Source organism: Bactrocera neohumeralis, chromosome 3, assembly GCF_024586455.1.
Source record: "Bactrocera neohumeralis isolate Rockhampton chromosome 3, APGP_CSIRO_Bneo_wtdbg2-racon-allhic-juicebox.fasta_v2, whole genome shotgun sequence".
Taxonomy (NCBI): Eukaryota; Metazoa; Arthropoda; class Insecta; order Diptera; family Tephritidae; genus Bactrocera; species Bactrocera neohumeralis.
The window spans coordinates 35,688,601-35,703,438 of record NC_065920.1 but is presented as its reverse complement, the minus strand read 5'-3'; the positions used below and the strand labels follow the sequence as shown (position 1 = coordinate 35,703,438).

General features: G+C 37.6%; 1 protein-coding gene across 1 annotated transcript in view; it reads right to left on the bottom strand.

The window, feature by feature from the left end:
- LOC126752988 (protein dachsous) overlaps nt 1-14,288 on the bottom strand; it is a 46,673-nt gene extending 32,385 nt beyond the window's left edge. Inside the window, exons 1-6 of the mRNA XM_050464081.1 lie at nt 14,238-14,288; nt 13,670-13,850; nt 13,089-13,574; nt 10,422-10,600; nt 9,528-10,196; nt 455-974 (exon numbers count right to left, since the gene is read on the bottom strand). Coding sequence (XP_050320038.1) covers nt 455-974; nt 9,528-10,196; nt 10,422-10,600; nt 13,089-13,574; nt 13,670-13,850; nt 14,238-14,288 — 2,086 coding nt within the window. The remainder of the gene's footprint in view (nt 1-454; nt 975-9,527; nt 10,197-10,421; nt 10,601-13,088; nt 13,575-13,669; nt 13,851-14,237) is intronic.
- Between the last annotated feature and the right edge of the window lie 550 nt (nt 14,289-14,838).

Here is a 14,838-nt window from a genome sequence, read left to right as displayed (position 1 = left end):
ATAGCGAATTCGGTCAAAATAATTGTTCATAAGTAAAAAGTAAATGGATATGTGTCAGAGTACCTTGACCCTGTAAGGAGTGGAATAAATTAAAATCCTATTTGGATATTTGTGGAGGCAGGGAATAATCCATTCTTTCAATGTACGTCTATATTCAAATACTTCTAAAAAGTTAATGTGTGTAAATTGAATTACATATTTCTAACCGATTAGTTTGGAATGAGATTAACAATCACGGGTTTGTGTATTTAAATTCGGACTTCGAAAATCTTTTAGCTTTCCATTTGTGGACTTTACCCGCTCTTAGTCTGGTACTTTTCAGATTTGAGGATATGCAATTTATAAAAACAAATTGTTACGGAGTGGTCTCATGATCTTTTGGTAGTGTCAAGTCCTTTAACGGCCTCAACCTCATTAATATTAATTAATTAAGTCTTAATTCGCGTTCACCCACCTGTTATGGCGTTCACTTGGAAACTCGTATTGGACGGTATCAAGCTGTAGCGTATCTCCGCATTCTCGCCAACATCCAGGTCAGTGGCGCCCACTACACCAACCAGCGCGCCACGTCGCATATTCTCCTCGATTACAAACTCATACGCCGCGCTCAGGAAGTGTGGATCATTGTCGTTGGCATCCAACACCTCGACGATGACACGTGCGCGTGCATGTGCAGCCGGTGTGCCATTATCGCTGGCCATAATAGTGAGCTCGTAGCGGTCGCGTGATTCACGGTCCAAGGTGCCGCGTAAATACAACCAACCGCTGTTCGGAAAGATGCCAAACAGTTGCGCCAACTCGGCGTCGGCGGCCGAAAGTGTTTGCTTGGTAGCGCCACTGGGGTGTAGCAAAGTCGGTGTTGCCAGTTTGCCACCAGCATTGAGTGTCACCGTGCTGTTAGCACTGCTCACCAAGCGGTAGGTGATGCGCGCATTGTTGCCGGTGTCCAGATCGATGGCTGTCACTTGCAGGATCTGTAAAAAGAGAACAAAAGAATGTGAGCATTTGGTTTTTAATTAGTCGTGGGCAACAGAACTTAAGCTAGTTGTGTGGGGCAGTGCGATTTTCAAGTGATTTGCAGACTTTCACTGTGCTGTTGGTATATGCAAATTGTTTGCTTTATAAAGTTTTTGCTGTGGTGCATGTTTGTATGTTTTAGTATGTTTTTGATGTTGTAGCCGCTGCACAGTTACAATAGCATTTTAAGTAATTGTAGTTGCAGTAACTTTTTTGTGCCATGATTATTTGGGGTTGTTGCTGGTACTTTAAATCACAATTAACCCATTGACCGCAGCGGCGCGGCTCCCATGCTTCCCATTGGTTGCTGCTTTTGTTATACATAGTTGTTGTCGCTGCCATTTGTGTGGCAAGCTGGCAGCCGCTTGTTGCCGCTGCACGATAAAAATCGTGTCTCTAGCTGCTATGTGATTTTGGGTGAGATCGCAGGCGATTCGGTCGCTCGTGAATGTGGCCCGTTTTGTGTATTGCCGTTTAGTATGTTACAGCTGTGGCAGTGTGTTGCTTGTTTGTTTGGCGGCCGGTCACAGTGAAAATGCGATCTGTTTATATTGCACAAACACAAATACTTATTTACGTAAATTTGGTAGCTTTGGTGGGTGTTTGCTGTTGCTGCAACAATGTCGCTTCATTGCCGACGTGGAATGACCAAAATTAGGTGGCCGAAGAAAGTTGGTTGACTATCTCTAATAAGGCTAAGTATATTTGTGAATATGTACCGGCAATTGAGGTTAACTTTCGAGTGCGCTTCGCGGTAAATTGGAGGTTAAGGTATTTAGCGAAATTTAAAAAAAAATGCCTGCGAACACATACAACATTGCAATGCTAGCAGCAATGCGTGCACCTTTTTGCATACTTTTCTTGCGGCGCCATTTGCATAAATGCAAATAGGTCTTTGCGCATACGAATCTCTTTCGTCTTCGACTCGACGCTTATACATAAAAACGCATTACTGTAACGTGAATCACAATTTACAAAAGATGGAAATTGTTTTATTTTGGTAGGCCTTTAAGTCATCCAATAAGTTTGTTCTTAGCGGCTAAGCATTTGCGGTGACATTTATTTGCAGCAAACTTCGATTTGCTGTGTCTATAAAAGCTCAATTGGCATTCAAAGTTTGTCTGAATTGCCACTGATGGACTTGAAAATGCGACAGTCTGCTTCTTTGTTTTTGTATATGAATTTAATTTTTGCAATTTTTGTGTGTATATAATGCCAATTCAGGATTCAAGCTTGCCCAGAACCTTTTCATCCTCGTCTGCTTGGACTTAAAGAGAAGTATTTGTACATTTAAAATATTTTATATGTATGTTGCCAGCCATATCATTTTAACCAAAAACGTCGACTACCGACAACTGTTAAAATAAAAATCTTTCAGTTTTCGAAAGGAACCTCACGCCCTTGTTGAGGATACTTTTTCATAGCTACATGGTTCATGGATTTTTAATATGTTCAAAAAATTTATATAAAAGGTTGTTTAATATTAAAAAATGTATATTGATTTAAAGGCAATCGTTTGGTTTTTTAATCAACCAACTAATCACATACCTAATACATTTCGTCACTCATTTCATTTAAGTTTCTGACAATATACAAGTAATAGAATGTTTTAACGTTTTAACTAAACCTTTGATTTGTGCTTTTTAGGTTTCTCTCTGGCAGAATCTTTAATTTTGTTTCTCCAGATTAATAGTACAGTTTCACAGTACAGAATTAGAACTTTTTTAGGGTTGTAAATTGCTATATTTTTCAGTATTAATGCTTTTTAATAATAAACACCTTCTTGTTACATCTAGTATTCCTATGCAGCTCGCTTATAAAATAATGAGGCTATCGAATATCGGTTCTGGTAGCTTAAAGTCATCACTAGAACTTGAAATTATACTGTGCCCAAAAAATAAGGTGACATTGTATTTATTTTGAAAATTCTTTATTTATTCTTCCAAATCAATTCCAGACCCTTAATCCCCTCCCGATGCAAAGCACTTGTGCCAACGGATTTTCCAATCTTCGAAACACTGGTTGTAGTCACTTTCCGGGATGGCCTTCAGTTCCTTCTTCGCTGCGGCTAAATGTATCGTATAAAAAATCTGAGCGTTCAAATAATATTCCTTGTTGACTGTTTGTGGACAGGAATTCATAATGCACAACACCACGATAATCGAAGAAAAACAGTCAACATGAATTTTTGAGGAAGTGTTTTTATTAACACCGTTACATTACGAAACATTGTTTCACACACTTAAACGCGACGCCTTTTTTTCAATGTTTTCGGTACCAGTGTAAGGCCCAAAAACTCAAAATTGGCTGAGCCTTTCGATATGCCAACTTCATCAGCAAGCTCTCTAATTGTTAATCGACAGTTTTTCACTTTAAATCTTTATGTTCTAAAACATCTATTTTTGAACCTACCTTCCTGTTACATCTGGTATTCCTATGAGGCTCGCTTATAAAATAATGAGGCTATCTAATATCGGTTCTGGTAGCTTCAAGTCATCAATAGAACTTGAAATTATATAGTATTATATATACCTTTTAAGCGAACCTTTTAGACAAATTATTAATATTGGTTGCATTATTCTTGAATAGGGAATCAGTGTTGATTGTAATGTGTAATAAAAGTTTGAAGTCCAGTATATTGTCAAAATTCAAATGTGGCAGCTACCAGTTTGGCAGTTTGGCATTAGTAATAAAAATTATAACCTCAGTTTTATATTGAAATCTATCTTTCATTTTTTTTATTTCACTGCCATTGTAACTAGTTAACATAAAATAAATTAACGAACAATTTGTTTTGCTTATTGTATAATACAAAATAAATAATGGTGCTCTGCGTATAAATTGCAGAGAATCAGGTTACTGTATAAGGTGAAACGTTTTTTTGCGCTTAAGCCTTTCTTTCCATTTACTTCGAGTGACAAGAGCCCTGGCTTCAGTGTTCACAAGGTCAGAAAGTCTTTCCATATGAGACTTTGCACATTTGTTGATTGATGCAGCAACTGAGTAAATTCCGCGATCACGTTCAAGATCATGACTGCGAACAGGCGCATCTTAAAACTTTGTTTTGGAATCGCTAGATTTGTGCAACAATGCTAGGGCTTGAGCAGCCCCAAAGTTGTATCCCATAAGTCCAAACTGGTTGTTCAACCTGATTGTAAACAAGAATTTTGTTATATATGGAAAGAACAGAGTTTCAACCCGATAGCCCTTACATGTTTCTGTATTTTATTTCTAATTCTCCTTTTTTCTTTTTGACATGTGTACTCCATCTAAGTTTTGTGTCCAGGGTCATGCCTAGGTATTCGTATTGTGATATGGTATTTGCTGTCCATTCAAATATTTTGTTTAAATGTTCCTGCAATCTTGCAATTGATGCCGTTTGTGTTTTGCCGACAGACAAAACAGCAGTATCATCTGCAAATGTTGCTGTAATACAATTGTCATCATATGGTAGATCGCACGTAAAGAGTAGGTAAAGGATGGATCCTAACACACTATCATGAGGAACACCAGCTTTTATTTCCTTTAAATCAGAGTACATACATATCTCCATGTTTAATTCGAAAAAAACGTTCCGAAAGGTATGATTTTAAGATATTGTAATATTTTTTTGGTAAAAGCATTTTAATTTTGTTTAGGAGCCAGCCAAAGGCTTTAAACATGTCGAGGAAAACGGCCGAGCAAACTTTTTTTCTTCAAAGGCATTTTCAACGACTCGAGTTATTCTATGTATTTGGTCAATAGAGGAGTGATTTTTTCGAAAGCCAAACTGATGCACCGGTATCAGCTTCGTCTCTTCAATTATGTTGTTAATACTCACAGCAAGCAGTGTTTCCAAAAGTTTTTTCAGTATTGGCAGGAGAGATATGGGCCAATACGAAGTAATCATTTCATTATAGCAGTAAGTTTACATATAACGTTGTGAGGAAGCTGTTTTAGTATTTCACTGGTAATAAGGTTGTTTTATTTCTGCACATACCTCATCGTTAGTTATTAGAGGAATTTCGGTATATTTCTCGTAATTACTATGAGGTTCCATTTTTGCTGCATTGGATGTGTCATATGGTTTGAAGACACCTTCAAGGTATTCCGAAAAAACATTTGCTTTCTCTATGTCGCTCTTGGCCCATGTCTGGTACATTTCCAAAGTAAATAATCATTCCTATCCTCGTTAGATAAACTTTTCAGATAATAGCTGAGAGTTATATTTTTAAATGTCTTTATCTTATTGGTAAGTTTTTTACACAATTTGTTAAGACAACTTTTGTCAGATGGAGATCTTGTTTGTTGCCACTTTCGGCGTAATCGGCCTTTTTCTGCTACCATTTCTTTAATTTCTTTGGTATACTTATGACCTGCTGTGACGTTTCTTTTAATTGGTGTACTACTCCAGGCTGCATATTGAATTGTATTTATCAAATTCATGATTTCGTTATCTAGCTAGGAATTACAACTTATTTTTACGTGAATATTAACATTGGATAGCATTTGCTTAAATTATTCGCAGTCAGTATTTTTATATGTTAGCGTAAGTAGAGGTTCCTTAATAACAACACTTTCGTGTAGTGTTAAATATACTGGGGAATGGTCAGAGGTTATATCTAAACTGCTTTCTATGCACATATAATTTGAAGAGATATGTTATGTAATGAAAAAGTCAATAGGATCTGGTATTTTATGTGGATCTGTTGGCCAATAAGTTGGTGTTCAAGTAGAAATTTTACTGCATCCAGTCATTTGAAGAGCTTTCAATAACTCTCTGCCTTTTGTGGTTATGGAGCCCCAGTGGGTATGTTTCGCATTATAATCACCACCCATTATAAATCGGTTTTTATGGCTATTGATCAGTTCTAGTTAGCTATGGCATTATTTGTTGTCTTGGGGGACTGTAAACTGCTGTAACGGACAAGTTTTGTCACTATCTATCATTACCGTTATTGCTTGAAATTCTTCTGTAGATATGCGGTTTTCTTCGTGGTGTTTTATGTTGCTTCTTATTATAATAGCAGCTCTTCTGCGTGCACAATTATTCGGATGTATTGCAATATACATTTCTAATTTTTTGCATTTAATGTATGATTGCTTGCTAAAATTATGATTATGATATTAAGCAATCGTCAATTTTTTCAGTAACGAGTATTATTTCTAGCTCATTTTGGTGTTTAGTAAGGCCGTTTGCGTTCCATAACATAATTTTTAAGTATTTTGTCATATTTATTTATTTTTTTTGTACTGATTTTCGAGCTTAGGAAACCTTTTCTCAAGTGCAATGATAAACTCATATTGTTTTGTAAGCTTTTCTAAGATTTGTTGAAGAATGCATCATTTGAACAAGTGTTCTCTTTTCCAACTTGAGAAAAAATTAGCTCATTTGCTGTTGAAACTTTATTTTCACCCATTGGTTGGCGTATTGCGTTTTTTGGGAGGCTTTTGGTATCTTTTACAACCGAGCTTTAGGACATAGGTCGTTTTTCTTTGTACCAGTTCTTTGGTCACGAATCTTTTGCAGTTCTGTAGTTAGCAGTATGAGCCTCACCACAGTTACAACATTTTGGTTGACGGTGATTATGTTTTTGACACTCTATGGTCTTATGCTTTCCCGCGCACTTCACACATCTTGCTTGCTTACCACAGTAGTTGTGAGTATGTCCATATAATTGACACAATTTACATTGTGGTATGAGCTTTGACTACTTTACGGCCTTAATGACAACAACTGAATGCAATATGGTTTTTATTGCATACAAGGTGCGTTCCAAAGTAAACAGGACTTAAAAAAAAAGAACAAATGGTTTTTTCGGCAAATCAATTTATTTTATTAAAAATCCAAAAGCATGTCGAACGAGTGTTTTAGCTCGTTGGCCGGCATGGCCGCCAGTATGCCGGTGCAAGCCTTTTGAATGGCCTCTACTCTACTCTATGGGCAAATGCATTTTTCCGAAAAGGAAGAAGTAGCACGGTGCCATATCAGGTGAATATAGGGAGTGGTTAATGGTTAAAATGTGATTTTTGGTCAAATAATCGGTCACAAGCGTCGATCGATGAGAGCAATTTTTGGTCGTCAGTCAATTTGTGTGGAACAAACCGTGCTTAAAACGCAATAACTTCACTTCCAACTAATGAAATGTCATGAAATTCGCACTGAACAATCGATAAAGATAGCAGATTCTAACGCACCAGTCGGCATATAGATGACGCCACCAGGGGGCGCTACATTCAAAAAGTCCTGTTTACTTTGGAACGCACCTTGTATATGTTATTTATATTTTCTGTTGCATCGAAAGTAAGAAGAAACATGTCTAACGGCTCTTTCTTTTCACTTGAGTCTGTTAAATGCGTTTATAGCTTTGAATCCCTTCTTTTGGAGGTCTGATATTATAGCCTCTGGCTTGTTTGAGTGATGTAAATTTTTAACGATTACCTTAATTGGTCGAGATTGCTTATTTTCATAAGAAAACCATAGTAAATTCTGTGTAGACAGAGTTTTGGTTAACTTTCTATAATCATCATCGTCTGATGTATTGATTTTATACATAATATTATTTAGAAGCTTAATAGTAAATGCTTTTTTGCATCATCATTCGTAATTTGATATATTTTTTGGTACTCACAATCACTCGATATCATTATTGGAGGAGGTCGTAAGATTTTAGTTTCAGTTTGATTTCTTTCGACTTTCTTTTATGGTATTTGATGCTGGAACCACAAGCTTAGGAGACAGTTCAGCTTTCCTTTTTTTACTGGGCCTTTTTTCAAGATCCAATCTATTTCGCGGGCAAGCTCTTCCTTATCTGTTGTATACAATTCAGCATTTATTTCGTTATTTGTATTACTTAAATTCTTTGTTTTTAGGTTCTGATTTTCGGCTTTGAGAAATGCTATCCCTTTCTTTAATTCGGCGCATAATTGCTTCATCATGAATTAGTTTATTTGCCGTAGTTTCTGTGTTTTCGAATATTTGGCCACCATGGATGGTGGAGGCGTTCGGACATTTTTCATAATGAGCCAATATATAGGAAGAATAACTATGTGGCAACTATTAGATAAAATATTTACCAATTTCGGTGTATACTTCTAGGCTAATCTAATACAGGTAAAATATTAACTATAAATAACGTAAATAATGGATTGTCAAAAAAGTCTTGCGGTATTTTTATTGAATTTTTTTATTGAAATTGAAATGAATTTTTGATGACTCATGCCCAGCTCTTGACCGATGCTACGGCTGCTACTATGCCGGTCTCTTTCGACCAATTCAGCGATTTTATCGCAATTTTCGACGACAGGCCTTCCGGAGCGTGGCGCATCTTCGACCACCTCTACACCAGAATGAAAACGTTCAAACCATCGTTGTGCGGTGGAAATGGAAACTGTATCGGGTCCATAAACTGCGCAAATTTTATTGGCGGCTTGAGATGCATTTTTGCCTTTATCGTAGTAGTACTGTAGAATATGCCGTATTTTCTCTTTAAAAAACGACAATTAATTAAACACGTGTTAGCGCGTGAAATAAGCTTTCCAAAAAGGTATAGCATGAACCGATGCGACGAATAAAACTAAGAACTACGCGCTTTCAGCGCCAACTAGCGAAAATACCGCAAGACTTTTTTGACAACCCATTATAAATAAAGCTTATACTAGGTAGTGACTTTTCAGATTCCCTTTTACTGGCCAAAGTCCAATAAGAAAAAAATGATACATCCACTGAGAAACTTTTAGCAGCTGTAACAGCCTATTCACTCGATGATCTCACCGCACTTCAACTTCCAGGCAATCTCCGTAAAAAGCACTTCCGTGTAGAAACAAGTTTTTTAATTTAATTGTTGTAAATATTTAGAATTTTGAATTCATTGAATATTATTCTATTACATTTTAATTTTCTTCACTTCGCTCCAGGGTTGCCAAGCGAAAAAAAGCTTACATTTGTTTGCAAAAATTAATTGACCAAGAAACTTTGGAGATAAAAAATTACTGAAAATTAACACATTTTCCTAGAAATGTTTGCTAAAAAGTTCCGCAAACTTTCCTCAACCAGAATGGCATGCGGTTGTGCAGCTGAAGCAGTGACAGTTGAAGGATGATTCTCCAGATACACAAAACTAGTTCAACAAATGCGACACTATTTGAAAAGGAGGACAGGTTTTCTGCAAAGGCACGCGCATGCGTCAAGATAGCTGAATTTCGTTCGTTTGGCTGAAAGTTGCATATAAAGTAATGTTTATCCATGAAAACGTTTTATACCTATGTACATTCTGCCGAACATACACACATGTACACACATGCATATTGGCAGGCAGCACGGGTGCTTACCGACTGGTAGCGAAACTCGCGTGACTTCTAGTGGCGGTTAATCGAATTAATGCAAGTTTATATATGTGGAAATTAGCATAGCTGTCAATGCGTGCTACTAATGCCCACAACTAACAGATGCTGCATAGCAAAATAATCGCCTACCCGAGCATGCGCATAAGGCACACATACATCCGCTTCGTCCTCAGCTTTTTGCTTACCTGTGAATTAATCGGCAATGATTCCAACACCTTCACTGAGTAGTCGTTGCGCTCGAACATCGGCGGATTATCGTTGACATCCTGCACCTCCACCAGTATGGTGAGGTTGGACGATAAGGGTGGCTCACCGCCGTCCGTAGCCGTCACTATAAGTGCATGCCGTTGTGCCGTCTCGTAGTCCAGGTGTCGTGACAGCGTTAGGTGGCCCGAGCGTGCATCGATTGCGAAAACATTCTGCTCGGCAACTACAGTGGTCATACGGTTCACGCCAGCGGAGATGCCCGTCGTCGCGGCAGCCATATGCGCGTTGTTGAGCGTGGCAATACCAGCAGCATATGCGGTGGTACCTGTGGCCACCAGACGATTGCGTATTGCCAACGCTCCCGTTGGTGAACCAGCAAAAGTGTTTAACGTTGGACGAGCCATTTGTACGGCATTGCTTGTATTACCGAGATATTGTTGTTGCTGTTGTTCGGCTGATTGATATTGATCGGCAGAAATCATATGCAGCGTATAGGTGATTTCACCACTTTTGCCAGAGTCTTTGTCGTGCGCATGCGCTGCATAGAGTGCTGTGTCGAGATCGGCATTTTCCGGAACGGAAATGCGTACCAAGTTCGTTTCGAATTCTGGTGCATTATCATTGACGTCCTCGATATCGATATTGACCTGGGGAGAAAATTTAGAGGTGATGAATGTTCTTAAACATAATGTTCAAAGTTTTTTCCCTTTACACCCATTCTTGAAACTTCAAAGCTAAATTTTTTCGGTATTTATAAATTTGGTAAATTTGGTAAGTTGAATCTATTCATAATAAAGCATATTTTCCAAATAATTTCTAGTGTTGTCATGCAATTTGCTCTTTTTGTTAGAAATTCCCATTTTAGTACTCACCTGAGTATGCCCGTAAGCTGGTGGATCACCGCTCGTTGCTTGTATGTTAAGTAAAATTTGTGGTTTCGTTTCATGATCTAGAGGATTAACTATACGTATATTGCCCGTTATGGCGTCAATGCTGAAGTAACCTTCTGGGTCGCCCGAATATATTGAATAACGAACGCCATTACGATTGACTGTGAAGATAGATAGGAAGGTGTGAATTATATAAAAAAATTTTAATCTGTAATGAAATAATATTAGAATTAAAGGAGATGTAATGTGGAAATTAATGTTTCAATATTTCTTGTGTAACTCCATTTTTCCAATGGTATGGTTGCGACACGTCCAGTTTTTCCAAAAGAGGCAACCATTTGCTTGAAAGTACTTCGTGTGCGAACAACTTTTGTTGTATTCGACTCATCTTGAAACATCCACACAATAGACTGCTGCATACTTTCGGGATCATACGCATAAGTACACGATTGATCACCTGTCGCGTTGGCACAGACGTGTTTCGAAGCACCGTTATCGTGTTTTTCTTTTACATTTCTCTCGGCCAATCGACACTAATGCATATAGTGTCGCGCGAAAATGTCCGCGATTTAATTCCATTTTTTGGCCGAGATGAATATTTTAAGTAAGTGTTAACAACACAAATGGCCCTCGAATGTCAAAACATTTTGAGAATCTTTTACATTAAAAGTGTCAAACTTTACGAAAAATTTAGTTAGAGCATACGTAGAAGTCAAGTATAAAAAAAGAGTTTATTATAACATATTCAGTAGTTATTCTATTCATATATTATACTAATTTACATTAGCAGTATTTAAATTTCGCCCAAATACCTATTCCTCGAAATATTATTTTCTTAAATTGGTATGACTGCCAGTGACATCTGTGCCAAATGTCACATCAAAATAATCATTGGTGTTTAGTATTCGTTGTGCTCATGAAAGTTGTTCAGTTATGGGACTTGTCCGGTTATGAGGACTGTCCGAATTTCACTGTATATTAGTACCGTATGGAGCTTACTTAAATAGTTTATCCAGATCGAAGATATAATTTAATTATATATTTTTTCCGACAAAAAATAAGCTGACGATTAGTAAGAGTATGAGGTGGTGTCCTCTGCCGCCAACACTGCAAAAAATATTTCTTCGTGTATTTCTTGAGAAACCCTTTCTTGGAGACATTTTTAAATAGGTGGCAATCATGTTATAATAGGTATTCAAAGTTATCTAATACAATTCATTTTTCTTTAAATTCTCTGGCTGCCAAACCAATTGAAAAAATTCTTTACAAGAACTAGAGAGACTCAATCTGAACAAGTTTATCAGAGGTTGATAGTGGTCTCATATTGGTCGTTCCGTTGTCGTTCAAATCGATATATCAACGGAAGGACTAGTTCGTATATATACTTGCGGACTTGTCTAAAGCAACTCTGCTCTCATGCCTATAATTTATATATGTACATACCGGGTGTCCCAGAGTTAAAACAAGATTTAAATTTGCTGCAATTTCAATTAATCTCTTCACAGTTGACGAATTTAAAACACTGTTCTGGCTATACTATATTTTGAATGTAATTTTTGAACTGTGTCCGCCAATCTTTCATTATTAATTTTTGAAATTGTTTAATCATGAAAACACTTTGGTCTATCCTGTAACGCTCCATTTTTACTAAGTCTGCTGTAGTACATAATGGCGGCTTTACTTTATAGAGTCTCCGACGTTTCCTCTTGGGTTTTACAAACATCGAGTGAGAGAGTAAAAACTCGAGTGCATTGCCAAAGTTTCCCAAATTTTTAAAAGAAAACGAAAATGCATTAAATGTTGAAAATTAAAATTAAAGTAAAGCAGTGGGCAAATGCACACACCGTTATTTGCTTTCTTTATATTTTTTCTGCAAAAGCATTTTTGCATACGCCACAAAGTCTTATAAGTGACTAAACTTTCAAAGATTTCGGAAACGCAACAGCGGCTAAATGAGTGAAGCGAAAAGGTAGTTGAGTTTGTCTGGCCTTTTGTACTTGATGTGATAGCTCTTGACGATGATGACGTTGTTGAAGTTGATGGGTGCAGATTTCTGTTGAAATCTATGTGTTTTTCAACGCGACTTCATCACAGCCCAAAGGTTTAGTGCCATAATACGCGCAAAAGAATGGCAAAATAACGAGGTGCCGAATGCCAGACCAAGTATACCTACATATATATGTCAGCGCTTGCAATACACATGAGTTGCAAATGTATTTGATTTAATACAAATAAGCGCGCCTTCAACATTTTCGGAGCTGCCAACTCAGCTTATTTAAATGTGAGCGGCATTATTTTGAAGAATTTTTGGTTTTTTCAGGCGAAGTTTACTACCTTTCTTTAGAGGAGCAGGGCTTTAAAACACGTAAATGTGCAACAAACAAAAGCTAAATGAAGCGGAGAAGCGTACGCGAAAAAATATACCGCCGAGCTGTCCATCACAAGCGCAGTCATTTATTTCCAAATCAGTGAACATTGTGTGTGCTAAATTTTGCATATTTTCGAATAATATATGTATATATGAAACAGTTTCTCATACATTTTCATAAAATTTTTGCATATTTCTTCTCGTTTTTTGGCACTTCTTTAAGTTTGAGCTGCAACTCTAGTACAAAAAAAGACGTACAAAGCAAACGCGTAAAACCTTACCTGCATCGCTGCTGGTGGCCATCACCGAACCAACTACTGTGCCACCCGGCACATCCTCTTTCACATGATAACTGTAGCGCGGTTTCTCGAAGATCGGCGGCCGCTGTGTAGCATCAATGATGCTCAAAAAGACCAATGCATCCGACGAGCTGCGCATGCCGCCACCATCACTGGCGCTTATATTCAACACATGCACCGGCTGCGTGCGCACCGACAACATATTCGGGCGATTGATGAAAATTTCACCATTCGTGCGATCAATGCGAAATATGCCCGCATCATTGCCGGCCACAATGCGATAGGTCACCGCGCCGAAACGGCCCGCATCGGCATCGGTGGCAACGACTGCAACAATGGGTGCGGTCGCAGCGCTGGCGCTAGCCGTTTCGCGCAATGACACATTGTACTCGCGCGGATAGAAAACCGGGCGATTATCATTGACATCGGTGAGCTGGATCTTGATGCGCGCTATGGTGCTCAAGCCACCTGTAAGTGAGAGGAGAAAAATAAAAGTGGTAAGTATAAGAAAAATGTGCAGTTTTTATTAGAAAATAAATTTTTAACATTTCTGGCGCACTTACCTCTATCGGTTGCTATCACCGGAAACTCATACGAGTTACGCTTTTCGTAGTCCAACTCACTAGCTATGCATATTTCACCCGTCGCAGAGCGTACCTCGAATTCGGCGAGCTGTTTGATACCATCGCCTAGCGTATAATTGACCATTGCATTAACACCGCAATCTGGGTCGCTGGCCGACACCTGCAAGTGGAATAAAAAATGTTAGAAAATTAATGGAGGTGAGATTAGACTAGTCGGCTTTGTTGCTGTTACTCAGACGTGTACCGAGTTAAGAAAATAATGTTAATTTCCAATCAACTATAATAGTTGGAAAATTTAATGGTAAAATCTGTGTATACACCTCGAACAACAACAAAAATAAATTATAATAAACACATTACACTTGAATATGGCATGAGTACGGCAATGCGCTAGACAAAGTCGCGCCAGTCACTCGGACGCGCATGTGGGATATATACACAAGTAAATAGTATTTCAATTACATGATATATATATGATATATATTTATAGATGTGAGCTGCCACTAACCCGCCGTAAATTAAAAGCATTGAACTGCTCGCCACTCACGTAAACGTGCCTGTGACTCTGGTGACCACCACTTGCATTCCCCCACTTCATATTTTGCAGTCTTTTGCATTGTGGCGCAAAGCGGATATGGAATAAAATTAGTTGACTGATCATATCTATGTTATATAGCTGGGGCGATTGATTTAAATATGTATCTGCATGATCTCAGCCACAAAGAATGCCGCAAATGCAGATTTAAATATGACGTGAATAGAAATTTTAATTTGTTTATGATATTTTATAGTTTTAATGAAAATTGTTGAGCTTTTGTGTTTTGTATATATGCATATGCCTGCAAATTATTAATAGGCCCCTTTTGGTTAACAGTTAGTCATAGTGATTTGGAACTTTTAGTTGCTAAAAACAAGAAATTTGTATATACAAAAATATGTAAAATAAGATATAAAATCTGAAAAATTCACCACTTATTTTGTATAACGGTACTTCAAATTATTTACCTTATGAATCATATAACGATTAAATCATACTAATAAGACAAATCACTTGCGAATTAAAGAGTAATTAAAACATTTAAAGATCAGCGCGTTAAACTAATAACTATCTTAAACTGGGGAGGAAAAAAATACTAAAATAAAGAAAG